Source organism: Megascapheus bottae, chromosome 15 (genome assembly GCF_031878675.1).
Source record: "Megascapheus bottae isolate mThoBot1 chromosome 15, mThoBot2.hap1, whole genome shotgun sequence".
NCBI lineage: Eukaryota > Metazoa > Chordata > Mammalia > Rodentia > Geomyidae > Megascapheus > Megascapheus bottae.
The window spans coordinates 3,923,106-3,939,787 of NC_143523.1; the positions used below are offsets into that span (position 1 = coordinate 3,923,106).

The 16,682-nt window shown below is 50.0% G+C and overlaps 1 protein-coding gene across 2 annotated transcripts in view; it reads right to left on the reverse strand.

The window, feature by feature from the left end:
* Positions 1–4,188: 4,188 nt before the first annotated feature.
* Dock1 (dedicator of cytokinesis 1) overlaps positions 4,189–16,682 on the reverse strand; it is a 411,811-nt gene continuing 399,317 nt past the window's right edge. For both annotated transcript variants that reach the window (XM_090345612.1, XM_090345611.1), the window contains exons 49-52: positions 14,668–14,866; positions 11,470–11,623; positions 8,997–9,154; positions 4,189–5,293 (exon numbers count right to left, since the gene is read on the reverse strand). In XM_090345612.1, coding sequence (XP_090201738.1) covers positions 5,204–5,293; positions 8,997–9,154; positions 11,470–11,623; positions 14,668–14,866 — 601 coding nt within the window. In that variant the 3' untranslated portion in view covers positions 4,189–5,203. The remainder of the gene's footprint in view (positions 5,294–8,996; positions 9,155–11,469; positions 11,624–14,667; positions 14,867–16,682) is intronic.

The window sequence follows — 16,682 nt, forward strand, 5'->3', positions numbered from 1 at the left end:
TGCCGAGGGAGCAGATGGTTCACAGCAGAATGGGGTGCACAGCCTCTCCACTCCACTCTAGCAGAATGGAGAAGAGACGGGGGCTGCTGGCTGGGGATGTCGGTGGGAGGTAGCGAGCCCCAAGAGCGGTGGGAGGCAGCGAGCCCCATTGCTTGTTGCACCGCCCCTCAGTAGGAACCAGTGATGCATGTACAGCCCTGAGTCTGTGACCCTCAAGTGGGCTAGGGGAGCCCCAGGGGGCAAGCTGAGCCTGGAAAGGTGGAGAACAGGTAGAAACACCCATTATGTATCTGGGAAGAGGAAGCACTCCGATGGTTGTGGAGGGAAACGGGAGGGAGAGGGTGTGAGGGCACAGCTGCCATTTGGGTTGAGGTTAAGATGGGGCAGGAGGAGATGGGCATGTGGAGAAACATGGCTGCAGCTCCTCATCCTTTATATTTAGGGGATTTGAGTGAAATTGTTTATTGTGAGAACAACTTTCAATCCACTTTCCTCAAAAATTAGATCACTAAAGGAAATGGTTATAGATTGCTGGTGAGAACCATGAGCAGATTCACAGTCCTGTTTTCCTTCCTCTGAACGCTGGCCTAGGAGAGGTAGGTACCCCCATATCTCCTGCTGAAAGAAGCGAATGCTAAAGCTGACGTGAGCTGCAAAGCCAGCTATGAGGACTGGGTACACTGCACGGCCATTCTGTAGCTGGTGCACACTAGATTCACACAAGTACTGTGATAAGTGAACAATACCAGCACTCAGGCACTCCCTTTTGGTCTCTGATGACCAGTCATTCTTGACTCTATGGTGCTGAGAGCTGGGCCTGCAGTGATTTCCAAAGCCAGGTGGCCCAAGGCATCTGGAGGCTGTGCAGATCCAGCCTCTGCATTCTGTTCTTGGCAATCCTCCCTGGAAGAGAATATTCTCCAAGGGACATGAAAGCTGTGCCCCCAGACGTCTTCTTCTGCCGGTGATAATCCAGCTTTCAATGAGCCTCCACTACAGGCTGTCAGGCTGTCAATCCAACAGTATCACACTCCTTTCTCCAGAGCTGAAAGAATGTGGTGTTCTGCTCAAAAGACACTCATCCCACTAACGCTTCTGGAAAACAAAAGGGCTGATTCCTCTCCATTATAATTGCTTTGCTTCTAGAAAACAAATTTTGTTTTTCATGTACAAAAAACAAAACAAAACAAAAAACAAAAAAATATCAACCCTCCCCAACCAGCTCCACCAATGTTGTCTGTGAGTCTTGACGAAAACCCAAAAATATGTCGGCACTTAAAAATAACCCTGCACTTTACAGGTAGTTCCTTGTTCACGATTGCATGTCTTCCTCTCCGGTGTGCCCATCCATAATGCTAAATTAACTGTTAATAGATATTTTTAAATAGCCTAATTTATGCTAATTCAGAAATATTCCTGTTCCCAAGTGGATTATTTTTAACCTTCCAAATTGTTGCACTTTTCCATTGGCAGCTAAGGATTCAGGGAGGTCTGATCGAGCAGCTTCTGTGCTCTGTGGCTGCTTTCTGGGGGTCTGGGTGGTCCCAGGAGATTTGTCAGTCCCTCTGAGATCACCCCACTCTCTTCATCCTGCAGGAGCATCAAATGAGTGCTGGCGGTGGAAACGAGATTTGCTTTCCTCTGTAGTCCTCGTGGGCCTTAGATCTGGGATTCTAGTGTAGGCATCTCTACTGGAAGGTGCTTCTTCCTGCCAGAATACCATCCCACTAGGGGTGTGTGTGTGGTGTGTGTGTGTGTATAATGAGGGACAGAGTGGAGGGAGAGCATTTCCCATGCAGTCACAGGGCTGGCACATGGGCCAAGAAGGCTGGAAAGTTGGACAGGAATTGACGTTGTGGTCTTAGGGAAGTTCTAGCTTCTCAGAACACCATTCACATTCAGATCTTTTAACTGATTGGGTGAGGCCCATCTGAATGATCCAGAGTGCTATTATTTTCTTAACACCAGTGGATTATTGAGTTTAACTTCCATCTACCAATATTGGTTGGTTAGTTGGTTGCTCAGCCATAAGACTGTATCACAAATCTTTCCTCTAAGCCGAAGCTAACTTATGAGGATGACCAAAGTTACTTTATCCTGGTCAAACAGGCAAGGAGCCTCTGCTCCCCTCCCTCGCTCAGGTTCCTGACAGAGGCCATGGGAAGGCCTGGGAGCAGGAGTGAGAGAGTCTGGAGCAGCCATTTCACCATAGCAAGAGATGGTTAAATAACTCTGAAAAGGCACATTGCCAAAAGAATGGTAAAAGTTCCCAGGTTCTAAAGAGTAAGTCATATACTAAACACTACTTAGAGATAGAACTAAAAAGCAAAATGCAAAACTCCATCAAACCAGGAACATGAAACATAAAGTTCAACATCACCAAGAATCCAGAGTAGAGATAATAAAATCTTCTAGGAATGAAAAAGAGGGAATCTTTACATGAAAGAATACTCTTCACATTGATTTTAAATAATCTCTTTGAATACTCGGAAGCCATCTTTAAGCACCAAGGGTGATTTTTAAGTAGGAAAAAGACTTTTCCATTTAGGAAATACAGCTTAGGTGCCATCTACTTTGAATAATGAGGTGAGAAAGCAGATATTTAATTGGGTGGTTAAAGATGGAATTTTACTATGCCAGAAAATATTTTGGAAGACCAACAAAGTAAGACAAAAATTGACCTGACTGTATGAGACTGAACTTTGGCTGTGAGCTTCCAGGGAACCAAAGCAAAAACAGAGCACAAGAAACTCGCCTTCCTGCTTGAAGCATGTGTTCTCAAAGGAGCAAGCTATGAGACAAAAATAGGATATTGAAAACTACTTCTTGGGAGAGATATTCATCAGCTTTTACATTGCCATAACTAAAATACCAGTCATGAACAGTGTAAAGAATTATTTATTTCTCTCATGGTCTTAGGGGTCATTCTCTCTTTGGGGGAGGGAGAGGCAAAGGAGGGCATTTTACATCATTGTGTGGACCGGAAGCAGAGACAAAAACAATGAAAAGAACAGTACAAGGGGCCAGGGCAAGATTCAGCCTCAGGATATGTCTCTAGCCCCCATATTTGTAGTCTGTATTAGGAATCACCTGTAACATACCACTGTGTTCTTTTCTCCTTCTCCTGAACTCAGCTCTGTCTTCTCTAAGTGTTTTCCAGTGCTCTGGGCCAGTGTGGGGCACAGTCTGGGAGGGGAGCTGCGGGTTGTCCCAGTGGGTTGTGTTACATAAGCACCCTGCTGGGGGTTGGGAAGGCTCACCCCCAGATCCCACTCTATGCTAAGCCATCATTCCCACAGGGCATGGAACTAGTCTTGAGGTCTGTGGTGGTTGCTTGTGTAAAAGAACTTGCCGTCTACCCAGAAAGTGACCCATGGCCAGCGGCTGGACTCTCCCACTCCCCCAGATCGGTGCGTCCATGTCGTCATTGTGAACTTGTGGGTAACATCCCACTTTTAACTCACTGGCTGGAGGCTGGGCCTTGATCTTACTCAAAGAGCGTGGATTTACCAAGAAAAAGAATCTATCTTCACCGTGTCAATAGTGCACTTTGGGGTGGACTAGATGTTTTGCCAGCATTAAATAGGAGGAAAGCAGCACCTGAGGCAGAGAAGCACGATGCTTAGGGGTGGAACACGACTGGGGAGAAGGGGTGAGAGCCCTTCATAGCCAAGGAGGACCCCACTGTCTTCCTTATTTCTTATCACTTAACCTCCAGCCCAGGAGGCGCAGGAGGAAGCTCTAAGCATCCAGGCTCCTCAAGTCCATCACACCCACCCCTACACAGAGCCCCTTCTCAAATTAGCAGCTGCAAGGGAGGAGGAGAAGGTGCCAGTGATGTACAGCCAGACTGCCCTCCAGGGCCCAGCAGTGGAGGGGGATGCAGAGGGTGCCTGCTCTGCTCCTCTGTGTGAGACTCCCTCGGGGGACACAGGAAAGCATGGCGCTCCTGCCTGGGCCTGAATCAGAGGCAATGCAACGAGCATGACAGGAATGAGACTTCTGAGAAGGAAGCATGGGGTATCATTGTTACTTTTTCTTTTAAAAGAAGGAAGAATTTACATTTTGCAGAAAAACAAAACAGGCCAGACACTGTGAATCTTTTTAAATAACATTTTATTGTTTTCATTTGCCAATGATTAACTTTGAAGCCTACTAGGAAAGTATCATGATGAATCATGAATCATAGTGAATAAAAAAATATAGATAGAATAAAATATCAGGTTATAAAGTTAGTTTTCATAAAAAGCTCATTGTCCATCAATATTTTCAGGGCCTGGGTGCTCTGAAAGACAAATGTAATTTGTAGATGTTTCTTGTGGTATTTTTTTTTTTTTACATTTCCACCAGTTAAAATTCAGAATTCATATTATCAATCATTTGAAAATGACTATTACAATAAACAGAAGGGTCACAAAATTTAAAACAAGTTCTAAGAACCACCATATATATATATGTATAGATATATACATATACAAACTTCTGTACAGGGGACTGAAATAAAGAGAATGCTCCAGTCTAAAAACAATTCTCCTGTAGTATGCAGGCTTTTCAACAAAGAATGCACATGTAGTTTCTTCCTATACCCATATTTATTTTCCCATCTGATCCAGTATTCTTAGTGCTGTTTCTACTCCATAAATTAGTAACTGTTCAGTAGCTGAGAAATATCCTATTTTAAATTATACCAAGAAAAAGGAAACAGAAAAACCTGGAACTTCCCTGAAGGGTTGAACTTCAATTGCTCGCACAGGTTGCAGATACAGCACCAGCACAAGCCTCAGGGGTGGGCTGGGAGGGGAGGGTCAGCAGGGGGTGTGCGGGCAGACACGTCCTGAGGGTTCACTGCTGCATACTCCTCACTCTCCAACCTGGCTAGAAGCCTCAGCTGAGCTCTTTGTTAGCACACATCGTTTGGCACAAAAACAAAGGATGTTGTGCAAGACTGAGGCTCTCTCAAGGACTGATCTCAGGGGTTCCCCGCGCTGAAGGGCTGCAGGCACACCCAGGACCTGTGCCCACCTGAGGACACCGGAAGCTAGGCGGTGGGTGGACACACCTCCCTCCTTTCCAAGGAGAGCCATTGCACTGAGGGCTAGACACCACAGGCACCTCTGAATCAGGTAAACGAAGATGGGGTGGAGGGCGAGGACGAAGGGCTTGCCTTTGTGAGACAGGTCTGGAGCTGTGCCTGCTGCCATGCTCACTGCACGATCCCAGAGTCCACTGAGGTCTGCTTGCGAGTGGTCTTTGGAGGAGGAGGGGGTGGCGTCTTGCTGGGCAGTGGAGGCGGCTAGAAGACAAGAGGAAGATGTCATGTTACTTCTGCCCCCACAGGAGATACCTGTCTCCAGGAAGCCATCTAAGCAGCTGGACTGGAGCCATGCTCACACATGGCTTGGGCTCCACCCGACTGGCTGAGGGCTTGTACAACTGTGACACCCTAGTCTGGCTGCCTGGCAGACGTGGGTCTTTCTGACAGCTCCTGCTCACCACCTGTACAATCCCTGAGGTATACAGCCGCCATGCTCCACTGACTTACTGTATGTGTCACTAATGTGACCATTGCTCTGCTATCAGGGAACAAATATGTCCTGGGTGAGGTTCTACAGAGGTGACAGCAGAGCTGGACAGCTGAGGGCATGAAATGAGCAGTCATCACTGGGTCCCGAGAAAAGTTTACTTAAAAAAAGGGGCAGCTCCATTGTACTTAAAGATAATGACAACAGCTCATGCCTATAATCCTAGATACTCAGGAGGCTGAAATCTGAGAGTCAAGGTTCAAAGCCAGCCTTGACACAAAAGGACCTGAGACTCTTATCTCCAATTAACCTCTAGAAAATGGGAAGTGGGGCTTGGCTAAAGGGTAGGGCAGTAGCCTTGAGCTGAAGAGCTCAGGGACAGCGTCCAGGCTGAGTTCAAACCCTATGACCCACAAAAAAAGAGATAATAATAACATTATACACACACACACACACACACACGCATGCACACGCACACACGCATGCACGCACGCCTTGAGTAACTCTCCACCACTTTTCCATGGAGGAAAAAATAAGTGAGTGGTGAATCTGAGCCCTAGGCCACAGGATGTCTTAGAAGGGTCTGAGACCCATGACAGACAGGGAGATGTTCCATGGCTGTGTGTCCATCACAAGGTGAGTGAGCGATGGAGCCCATAAGCCGATGAGTGAAGAAGGGCGCTGCGGTGAGGAGGTGGTGCACACCACAGCAGAGGGGCTGGGATGGCGCCTCAGCATGCTGTCCCCTAGTTTAAGGAGCAGAGAGGACTGCTGACAGCAGGAACACAGTGAAATGTTGGAAAAGTTTACAAAGGACCAAAGAATGACGAGCGCATTCTCACTGGCCAAGTTTCTTCCTGACTCATAGACAAGTATTTATGAGTTGCCTTGCACAGATGCATGGCAGAAAACAGAATGGGGCCAGACGTTCAGACGCCATAAAGCAAAAAGTGGCCAAGCGCTAGTGGCTCACATCTGTAATCCTCTCAAGAGGCTGAGATATGAGGATCCTGGTGTGAAGCCAGTCCAGGCAGGGAAGCCCATGAGACTCTTATCTTCAAATAACCATCGAAAAGCCATCAATGGAGCTGTGGCTCAAGCAGTAGAACACTAGCTCTGAATGAAAAAGTGAAATCACAGAGAGTGAAAAAAACAGACACATACATGTTGTTATCGTGGGGAGAATGGTTCATGAAACGCTGCTTTTGAAGACAGCACACACACATGCATGTACAGAAGCCCCACAGACAGGCCACCGAGGACTGATCTCACAGTCTGATAAAACCTCACCTTGGAGATACACCTGTGCCAAGTGAGGTGTCCAGTGTAGCACTGCTAAGCCAACGGATAGACCACCTTCTGGTCCTCAGAGCCACGGTGAAATACTTCCCTTAAAATGGCAACAAGTGGAGACAGAGCTGTGCACTGGCCAGAGGTGGGGACTGGGAGTGATAGGAGGGCCCTGGTCATAAATCAGAACCCTACATCTAGGAAATATCAGTGCCACTCAGGTCACCAGTGCCACCTGCCTGCCACCTGGACAGGCTTTCATGTCTCAAGTGAACTAAATAAGAAACAAATGGCTGAGGACTTGGGTGAGTCAGGCAGTTCATGCCGCCTTTATTAACGGAACCTAAGCCAGTGGAGAGGACATGAGGCCTCTACCTAATCACGCACAAATGGCCCCAGGAACTCAGAATGATGTGTTCTAGAAAAGGAGAAAGGAAAATATTCCCCAAATGTCTAGAGAGACCAGGGGGCATTTCTGTTTCTGTTTTGTTTTGTTTTCTAGTAAAATAAAAGGGAGGAATTAAAGATGTGATTAAGTAAGCCATTAGGCCAGAACATCTGGCAGAGCTAAGGTTCCTCCTGGACTCCCCAAGTCTCCTTTGGCACCAACACGTACACACAATGCTGGGAAGGTTCACCCTGTGGCTCAAGCTGGCCTCGGACTACCTTTGCAGTGCCACTGAGTTTTTTCTTTAGTACCACGTCTGGAGAAGGCAGTGCCCTTGCAAGTGGCACTTTGGTCTCAAAAGAGGCACCGGTCCCTTCAATGCAAAAGCAATAATCAAGCATGTGCCATTGATAAATACTCTCTCCTCCACTCTTCTCACAAAGGGAGGAAAACTTCAGAGCGCTCATGGAAACAGTCTTGCTAAGAAGGACAAAGAAATGGAAAAGAGAAATGGCATGCAGACTGTCTGTTGTCTAGAAAGAATAAAAACCACACCTAGCCGTTCTTTACCCCCTCCCCCCTCATGTCCTCCATGATCCACGGGCATCTATGACTACAGAATTACTTTACAGAGCAACAAATACCAGCAGCTGCGTAAATATGAACAGGGCTATTTACTCTTCAGACTCAGCTGGTTTACTTTTACAGAGCCATGAATAAATGTGCATGGGGAGGGAAAATAGAGGGGGTGAGACCCAGTGCATTCTCTATCTACTGCATGCATTATCTACTGGCCCTCCTAGTCCTAGAGCAGAGTAGCTGGGTCTGACCTAGGGCAACAGTGCTGGGAACCCTGAGGAAAGCACTGGAATGAATGAAATGGAATGATCCACAACCAGTGACCAGAAGCACTGACTAGATGGCAGGCTGGTGCACATTCATTAACAGTGCATCAAGCAGGCTCAGAGGCTCCTGGGCAGAGTTCATATCACAACAGTGCCCAAGGACAAGCAGGGCAGGATGGAAGAGGGCTCAGCACTGCGGGAGGAAACCAAGCCAGTACCCAGAACCCAAAGGAGGGGTCTATGGGACTGGGAGTACAGTGAGGGTGCCTGTGCTGGCTCCAAGCCTGATATCCCTGTTGTACTCCCTGCTCAGTGTCTGGGACCTGCCCCGGGAACCGCTGGGACCTGGCCTATGGAACCCAGCGCTGTGCCGCCTCTGCAGGGCATGTGCACACCGACAGCACAGGCAGAGAGACAGATGCCTTGGCAGTGAAGCTGCTCTCAAAATTCAGACTCACCTTGGTTATCCTAGCTACTCAAGAGGCTGAGATGTGAGGACCGCAGGGTCACAGATCAAAGCCAATCTGGGCAGAAAAGTCTGTGTGATTCGTATGGAAGTGTAGGTTAAGTGGTAGAGTACTAGCCCTGAGCAGGGCAAAAAAAAAAAAAAATGCTAAGGGACAGAGCTCAGGCCTTGAGTTCAAGCCCCAGTACTAGCATAAAAACAAACAAGTCAACAAAAATCAACACGTGGAGGAAGTGCATCCCAAGGCGATGACAGCTGCTGGGAACGGTTTCCCGGCTCTGACATGGAGTCGGGAGGTGTGACTCGATACTGTAATGAGTCCTCTCTCAGCGCGTGCGCGGATCTCATCTGCCTGAGCCCACTGCTTGCCCTGCTCTCACAATCATGTCCACGCTGGCCCTGCCCTCCTTTCTCACATCTGGACACAGGGTCCCAAGTACTGTGGAGGAGAAGTGAGGAAGGCCCCCCTGCAGACCCACACTTACCCGCTGGTGTGGAGGAGGCGGGGGTGGTGGAGGTGTCGGCGAGCCCACCAAGTCCTGGCTTTCCATCAGGTTCCCATAGTCTGCCATGCTGCCTTTGAGAGGCAGGGGGGGTGGGATGTCCGCCATGTCTGGGCTCGTCACGCCATTCAACTCCAGACCTGGGAGATCAAGGATCTGTTTTAAACCAGCCTGAGATGGCACTGAGGCAGAGAAGGCCCTTGGGCTGTGCTCCAGCTCCCCGCTCCAGGAACACTTAGTCCTGAGGAACGTCTGCCCATGGAGTAGGGAGTAAGGAGAAAGATAATAGAAGGGGTAGAATTCCCTTCCAATAGAATGTTCTAGAAATGGAATAGCAAGTATCACAAGACACTTAAAACTAGAGCTTCTGCAAGACATCAGGCCTCTGTGGAAACACTGGAAGTGATGTAGCTCTTCCTGACCCCCGCTGCCCGGTGACTTCAACCTAGATTGTGAAGGACTGGCTGTGGCCTTCACGTCCCCACAACTCTGGAGATGGCCCCCACCTCCCATTCCCTCTCCCTGGCCAGGAAGACCCACAATTGCAGAGTGGCAGCTGCTCTTTCCTAGCCCAGGAGAAGTATAGTGCATCATGGGACCACACAGTGGCCGTCCCCAGATGCAGCCATCACCCTGGCCGATGATTTCCCCGCCTCTCCCCAAAGATCCTGGGAATGACTTGTTTTCTTTTTATATCAAAGAGAGGAACAATGACATGCTTGCTGATGGGCATCTTATGCATTCCTCCCAATGATTCATCTGATGATAAATCAATCCTTCGTTAGGAAAATGCCTCTTAGGAAGCAGGGGTCCTGTCAGAGGGGGTGGCTGCACTGCTCAGGGAGGGGAGAACACGAAGAAGAAGGCACCTGCTGGCTTGTTTCACTATGGTAAAAATTTGCCATTTTACCATCTACTAGTGTAAAACCCAGGGAGAAGGTTGTCTCTTCCCCACCCGCCCTCCCTTAGCTGCAGCACGTCCACTCTTTGCTTGGTAGATAGTACTGGATAGTTCCTGTTTGCAGAATTAGAACTTCCCTTCAGTGCCTAGGTCCTCTCACTCAGCTGTGTTTCCCAGGCTCATCTACAGTGCAGTATCAGAGCCCTGTTCCTTTTTATGGCATAGCTTCTCCACCCATGGCCCTGCCTTTGGGTGTGCGTTTTTGGTTGTTTCATCATCTGATGAATATTTGTGTGGTTTCCAGCTTTTGTAACGATGCTGTATCTAGGTATATTTCTAATTCTTTGGGGTATAGGTTTAGACATGGAATCACTGGGTCATTCGGAGTAAACATGCAACTGTATTAAACAAACAGTGCTGTAAAATATAGAAATATTTTTATAAAAGACTCTTGTAGATTACAAGATGGGGAAATACGACACTACCTTCCTTCCAGTACCCAGAACATTCTTTGCTTACAAAGTGAGCTCCATCTATCCCCTCTTGAGCGATCCACCTCAGAGTCTGTAAAATCACTGCCAGTCTCCTCTCCACAAGAAGTAAAGTGCTCGCTGCTGGATGTCCACTGTGCTGATCCTTTGTCCCGTAGCCCTCCATCTGGCCACCAGAGGAGCAGGCACCCCTGTCCTGCAGGGCCCCCTCCTTCATTCCCTCCTACTGGCACCCTTCCTCTCTCAGAGTCTAAGTGTCCCATGGCCAGTTGGTCCGGTAGCGTCCTATAAAATGTCCACCTCTGAGTTCCGGCCAGAGCCATGGATGTGAGTGAACTCAGAAATACAATCTGTGCAGACAGAGCCAGGGGAAGGGTGTGGAAATGAAATCTTCTTGGATCAATGCTGGACCCCGAAGTCAGTGCTTGGGGTCCTTCTGTGAAGGGAGTACATTGGATGGACCCTGAATCTAACTCCTTGGGTCTTGTGAGAATGTGCATGGGATGGATCTCAAAGCTAATGCCTGGGTCCTGTGAGGGGAGTACAGGGGATGGACCCCAAATCTAATGCCTGGGTTCCTGTAAGGGGAGCACACAGGGAGCCAGATACAAACAGGCAGGGATGGAAGGATGGGCTACATAGGAACACGGGATTTCTGGAAGCATCTAGAAGCTGGGAGAGAGGCTTGGAAAATTCTTCCTCATAGCTTCTGGAAGAACCAAATTGCCAGAACCTAGATTTCTAGACTACTGGCCTCCAGAAGCAGGGGGGACATGTTTCTATATAAGCTGAGATAAAAGGACTACCCAGGGCCTGTCCATCCCCTTCCAAGTCAGAGGGAGAGAGCAGGGGCAGACCCCCACACTCTCAGCCACTGAGTTCCGAATCCAGAGATGAGTTCTGGCCTGAACTGCTGGAGGCCAGCTTGTCCTGAGGGCCATGCCTGAATGTTGGGCTGTGAAGTTCTTGACCTGCTGCTGGGGTGAGCGGGAAAGCTGACTCTGTGCAGAGCCCTGAGTGAAGTCTCGGGGTGTGTACAATGGGGACTCATGCTCTGACTTACCGGACTGAACGCTGAAGCTGAGCTTGGCCCTTGGAGTGACCGGAGGGGGCGTCTGCTGGGACGATGGCGGGGCTGGGGACACGGAGAAGCGCCGCTCACTGCCAATGACATTGAGCACCTGGCTCTTGGGTCTCTGTGGCCGCAAGGGACTGATCTACAGCAAAGACAGAAAGCACAGAGCAGGGCAGAGTGAGCTCCCTGTGGCGTCCCCTAGGCTGTCACAGCATGTATCTGAAAACAGGTGTTTGGCAAATGATCCAGTTTAGCAGAAGTCTTTGGAGTGAACCTCGATTCCTCAGGACCAGTGTCCTCCTTAAGAGACTGCTGTGCAAGGGAGTGGGTTCCTGGAGGGCTTTGCTTCAGCAGTCTCCCCCCAATGAGGATTCTCATGCTGATCCTCAGTTCAAGCCTGGGGTGGGGTGGTGGCACTGAGAGGCCTCCCAAACACCGTGAGCCAGTAGCAGAGCACTGCTGCGAGCTGGCGGAGCCAAGCAAGAAGACCCGGCCTCGAGGAGTCAAGCGTGGAACTGAAGTCTAGAAACATTAGCAGAACCTGTTTCATCCCTGCCACCATTACCGGGCAGGAGTGCTTTCTCTGTCACTCCTGTTGGCTTCGGACTTCCGGTGAACTTGATTTTTCCTTACAAGCCCTTCCCCTGGGTTTGCTGTGGCAGTCAATTTTGTTTATATGTTTCTTATAACTTGTCTCATATCAGTAGGCCTCAGAGAACATCAGTAATTACAAAATATTCTGAGGTAGAAGTAATCAGAAAAGTTATTAACTCAGCCAAAAAAAGCAGGAAAACAGTTTCTCCTACTTCCGCCAGGAAAGATGGACAGGCAGGAGCTCCAGCCTAGGTGCTGCAGCCTGACCTAGAGGGGTGCAGGTACGTGCATACATGCATACGTGTATGCATGTGTCTACATACATGTACGTGTGCATCCATGTGTACATCTGTGCATGTGCATGTGTGTGTGTACGTGCATGTGCAGGGTGGGGAGAGGGGATTGGTTTGAGTGAGGAAGAACAGGGTAAGGTACAGTGTCCATCCTAGAAGAGGATCACAAATCCAGAAGACTCTAAAGCTAAAGGCAGGCCAGAGGCTGTGTCTGGGCAGGGGAGGGGACTGCAGAATGGTAAATGAGGGGCCCAGGGTCCCAGGCAACCTGCCCACCTGAGACCCACCCTGTGCTGATGAGTGGGGGGGGGCTGCCCCAGAGCCAGGCTGATACCTGGGGCTGAGGCTGACCAACGGAACCGTCAGAGTGCACAGAATGTTTTCCTGGGGAGACTCAACGGTGGCCTGGAGAGGCTGGATGTTCTCTGTTGGAGCACAGAGAGGCTCTGAGACGGTGGTGACATCCTGATGGTGCCAATCAAGTATGAGGCTAAGCCCGGGCCCCAGGGTGAGGAGAGGAATGTTGGCACAGTCTGGAAAGGCTAACAAAGCCCAGGGCAATGACAATCTTAGGTGCCCAGAGAACACTAGGGAGGAGGGCAGAGGCATTGGGGGTCACAGCTTCACTCGGGGGCCTGGGGCCCTTTCACTGCCCCCTCTCCTACTCCAGGCAGCTGGCCTAGGAACTCGGACCCCACTGACACTGACCTCACCAACAGCTCTGGCCTGGGGCTGGGGTAGGGGGTAGAGTGGGGGGTTTTCTGGCTATCCACAGCTGGAGGCTGGGATTCTTGGCCTTCTGGTGTTGCTGCTGGCCATTCTGCTTGAACAGCAAGGTCAAGCTCGGGGCTCTGATCTTGCTGAGTACCAGTGGCAGTGCTGAGGCCCTACACCCCTGGCTCTGTCCTTTGCAGGTGACCTGGCAGGGAGCTGGGGCCACCCGTGGGAGGGTAGAGGTTTACTATGCTGGTGGTTTAGCACTTGTTCTGTCCTTGGACTTCTTCCCCAGCCCAATCAGGCTCAGCTCCACCACTTGGCACTACCTCTGGAGGCCCCCAAACTTCCAGCATTATAGGGAAAGAGAGGCCATGTGGGGCTTGAAAGGAAGTTCCAGCCTGCAGGGATTGCTGGCATCATCACGGTGGATGGAAGAGGCAGCGTAGAGACCCTGTGGTGCGCTGCTTGAGGCCCGATGCTGGTACTAAATGCTGAACTGTGTCCACTGTGTGTCAGAGCCCAACGCGCATGGCCACACTGTGTTGTCCAGAGACACAGGGGCTTTGCTGTAGTCACAGCAGCTGCCCAGAGAACAGAGGGACATCTGCCTTCCAAATACCAAGTGACCGCTGCCCTCAGAGTGAGGACAGATTCAGAGGGAATGAGCAGTGCAATGTGCCATATCGAGGCAGGGCCTAGTCCGAGTCCTTCAGAAGAACCTTTTAATCACAGCCATGACAGAGCAGCTGGTCATGGGCTGCTGTCGAGCCAGGAAGGCTCTCCATTCACCAGACAAGCACCTGTGCAGATTTGAAGAGTGTGCCACCCTGGGCATATCTGGAACTCAACAGCCTGTGAGGGCCTCTTCCTACTTTGTTCCCTTATCCAGACAGTGCTTTCTGGGCCTCATGCCTGCACTCAGCCCCAAATACTGTGGTGTGCCCATTGGAAGCCCTGCCAGGGATGAGAGCAGGTCCCATGGGCTTTACTCTCTCAGGACACCCAGCACTCTGGGGGTGAATGTGATTCACTGGGTTCAGTCCTTACGTCAACATGCTAGCATATGTCAAGTCCCTGCAAATCCTTCTGAACAACGGCCAAGAGAACCGTGCGTCAGGCAGATGGGTGGGGGCGTGGAGTCCGGCTGGCGGAGATGAGGAGCCTTGGGACTTTGGCTGAGCGGGTAGTAACTGGCTCCATCCTGGTCAGGAAGGGGTGAGGGAGAGGCATGGCTGACACGCAGCACTGGACTTCGATAACTCAAGTGGGCTGCTTATCTTCCCAGATGCCAGGCCATCTGTGGGAACCAAGTCTTACAGAGCAGTCAGGAATGGCAACGCGCCAGGGCCCGCCGGGGAATGAAGCCGAGGTCAGGGGCTAAGACATGACCCTCCAGAGAACAGGCCCCCAGCTCTGCAGCTCTGGTGTTCGAAGCTAGGGGTGAGGCAGAGCCTGGGTTTTCAAATGACTGTTTTCTGTGTGAAAATTCAATTCAATCCCCCTAACAGCCCTCTTGGCTGGCAGTGCCAGCACGATGGCCCCAAAGGCACCCACGGAACCAGGTGGATCCCCGTTAAATTACCGTTTCTGAAAGGATCACCGCCTCTGACGGCTGCAAGGAGCTGTCGGCGGGCTTGAACTCCTTATCAAAGATCTCCTGGTGCTTGCTGTTCCGCTTCTCCTTCTTCTTCTCCTTCTTCTCCTTCTCTGGGTCGTCCCTGTCCAGCTTGTCCTGGGACCTGGAGTGCGTTTTCTTTGGCAGTAGAGGCTCCAGAGCAAACCTGAAGGAAGCAATTAGGCCAATGAATGGTGTCTTCTTGGGAGAGAAACTGCTCGTCATCCCGCAAGGGGAAGTTTGGCCGCTCTATGTGTGTCTCCCCGCTGCCTGGGAATCACGGTCCCAGATGGAAACATCTCAGCCAGAGGCCCTGGGGTCCTTCAGACACACTAGCCCAGCGGTAAACAATGTGTTTGGAATCTCAAGAAAAACAAATGGGGAAGAGGAGACATGGAAGGACAGGAAATCAACCTGGGTATTTGTTGATGGGCTGAAGGACTTGTGTTGACTTATGACGGCTGGTATCATACAGTGGGTCTGTTGAGAACTGTACACAGGTGCACGTTCAGATGCAGAGGGGGAAACCGCACTGACACGTCAGTGCGGTCCATTAACCAGGTGGCAGGGCCAGCTCCGGCCCCTGTCGTGTAGTTGGAGCTGGGCCCTGAGCTGGGCCTGTATTCCTTGACTACCTCAGAACACATGGCTGTTGTTTTGGAGCAGGCTGAGATGGCAGTCAGGTTTTTATGAAGCTCACATCAACTTCTGCATGGGACTGTGGGGGAGAAATGGCTGCTCCAATTAGGAAAAGGCTACTACGGCAAGCTCACGTCTCCTCCAACCCTCTTCTTCCCCTCCTAACAGGGCTGGGCGCCCGGATCCACTGACACAGGCTCGGGCCATTCCAACAGCAGCAGTGTCGACGCATTGACTACCAATAACTGCTCCAACCAGAGAAAACAAAAGAAGGAACATCGATCACCAATAACTGTTCCCAGCCAGAGAAACCAAGAGGGAAGGCCAGCTCTGAAGCGCCTCTGAAGCTGTCTGTCAAACCAGAACCTGACCAAATCTCTAGCTTCAACTCCCAATATGTAGAGAATACAGGGGGCAGAGACAGGCCACACCAACCAACACCTCAGGGGACAGGGACACCCCAAACTCACCACCACCTAAGGGCACACACTAATCTACCCTTCAGGGGCATCCCAGGAAAGAAAACCTAGGTCAAAAAATAATAAACTATGGGCACTAGTGGCTCACGCCCATAATCCTAGCTACTCAGGAGGCTGAGATCCTAGAATCGTGGTTCAAAGCTAGCCTGGGCAGGAAAGGGTGAGACTCTTATCTCCAATTAACCACCAGAAAACTGGAAGTGGTGCTGTGGCTTATAGTGGTAGAGTGCTAGCCTTGAGCTGAAGAGCTGAGGGACAGTGCCCACGCCCAGAGTTCAAGCCCCACCACCAATGACAAACTAACTAACTAAAATAAATAACAAGTGGACTGCAATAGACTCAAGTAAATATAAGGTAATGACCTCAGTCTTGTTCTAAACAAAATGAGGATATTTATGATAATGAGATATTAAACACTAATATTACACGTACATATATATATATATATAATAGTCTATGTCATGGTGATCTGGAATTCCCATTAATATGTTGCCTAAAATAGTTCTTCTCTTTCAGAAGTACATGATCTCTGGATTATGTAACTGGCTGTGTGGGTAAGGGGAGTGGGTGGCGCACAAATGGAAACAGACTGGCTGGGCTCCCAGGATGCCAAGCCCCCACTTGGGATCTGTCTGAACAGAAACCAGGGGGTAATGGAGACAGCTTTCTGTAATAGGTTAAACAAGAGACTCCTGGGAGGAGCTGACTGTAGCTCACCACGATCCGCCTGAACCCATCCATTAGTTTCCACTGCACCCCTGGGCTCCTGGGAATTTAAAAGCACTTTCCTACCTAGCCTGTGGGGGTGCTGTGGAGAAGCTGGGATTTTGTGCTAAGTGACAGGCACACATGATTTAAATACCT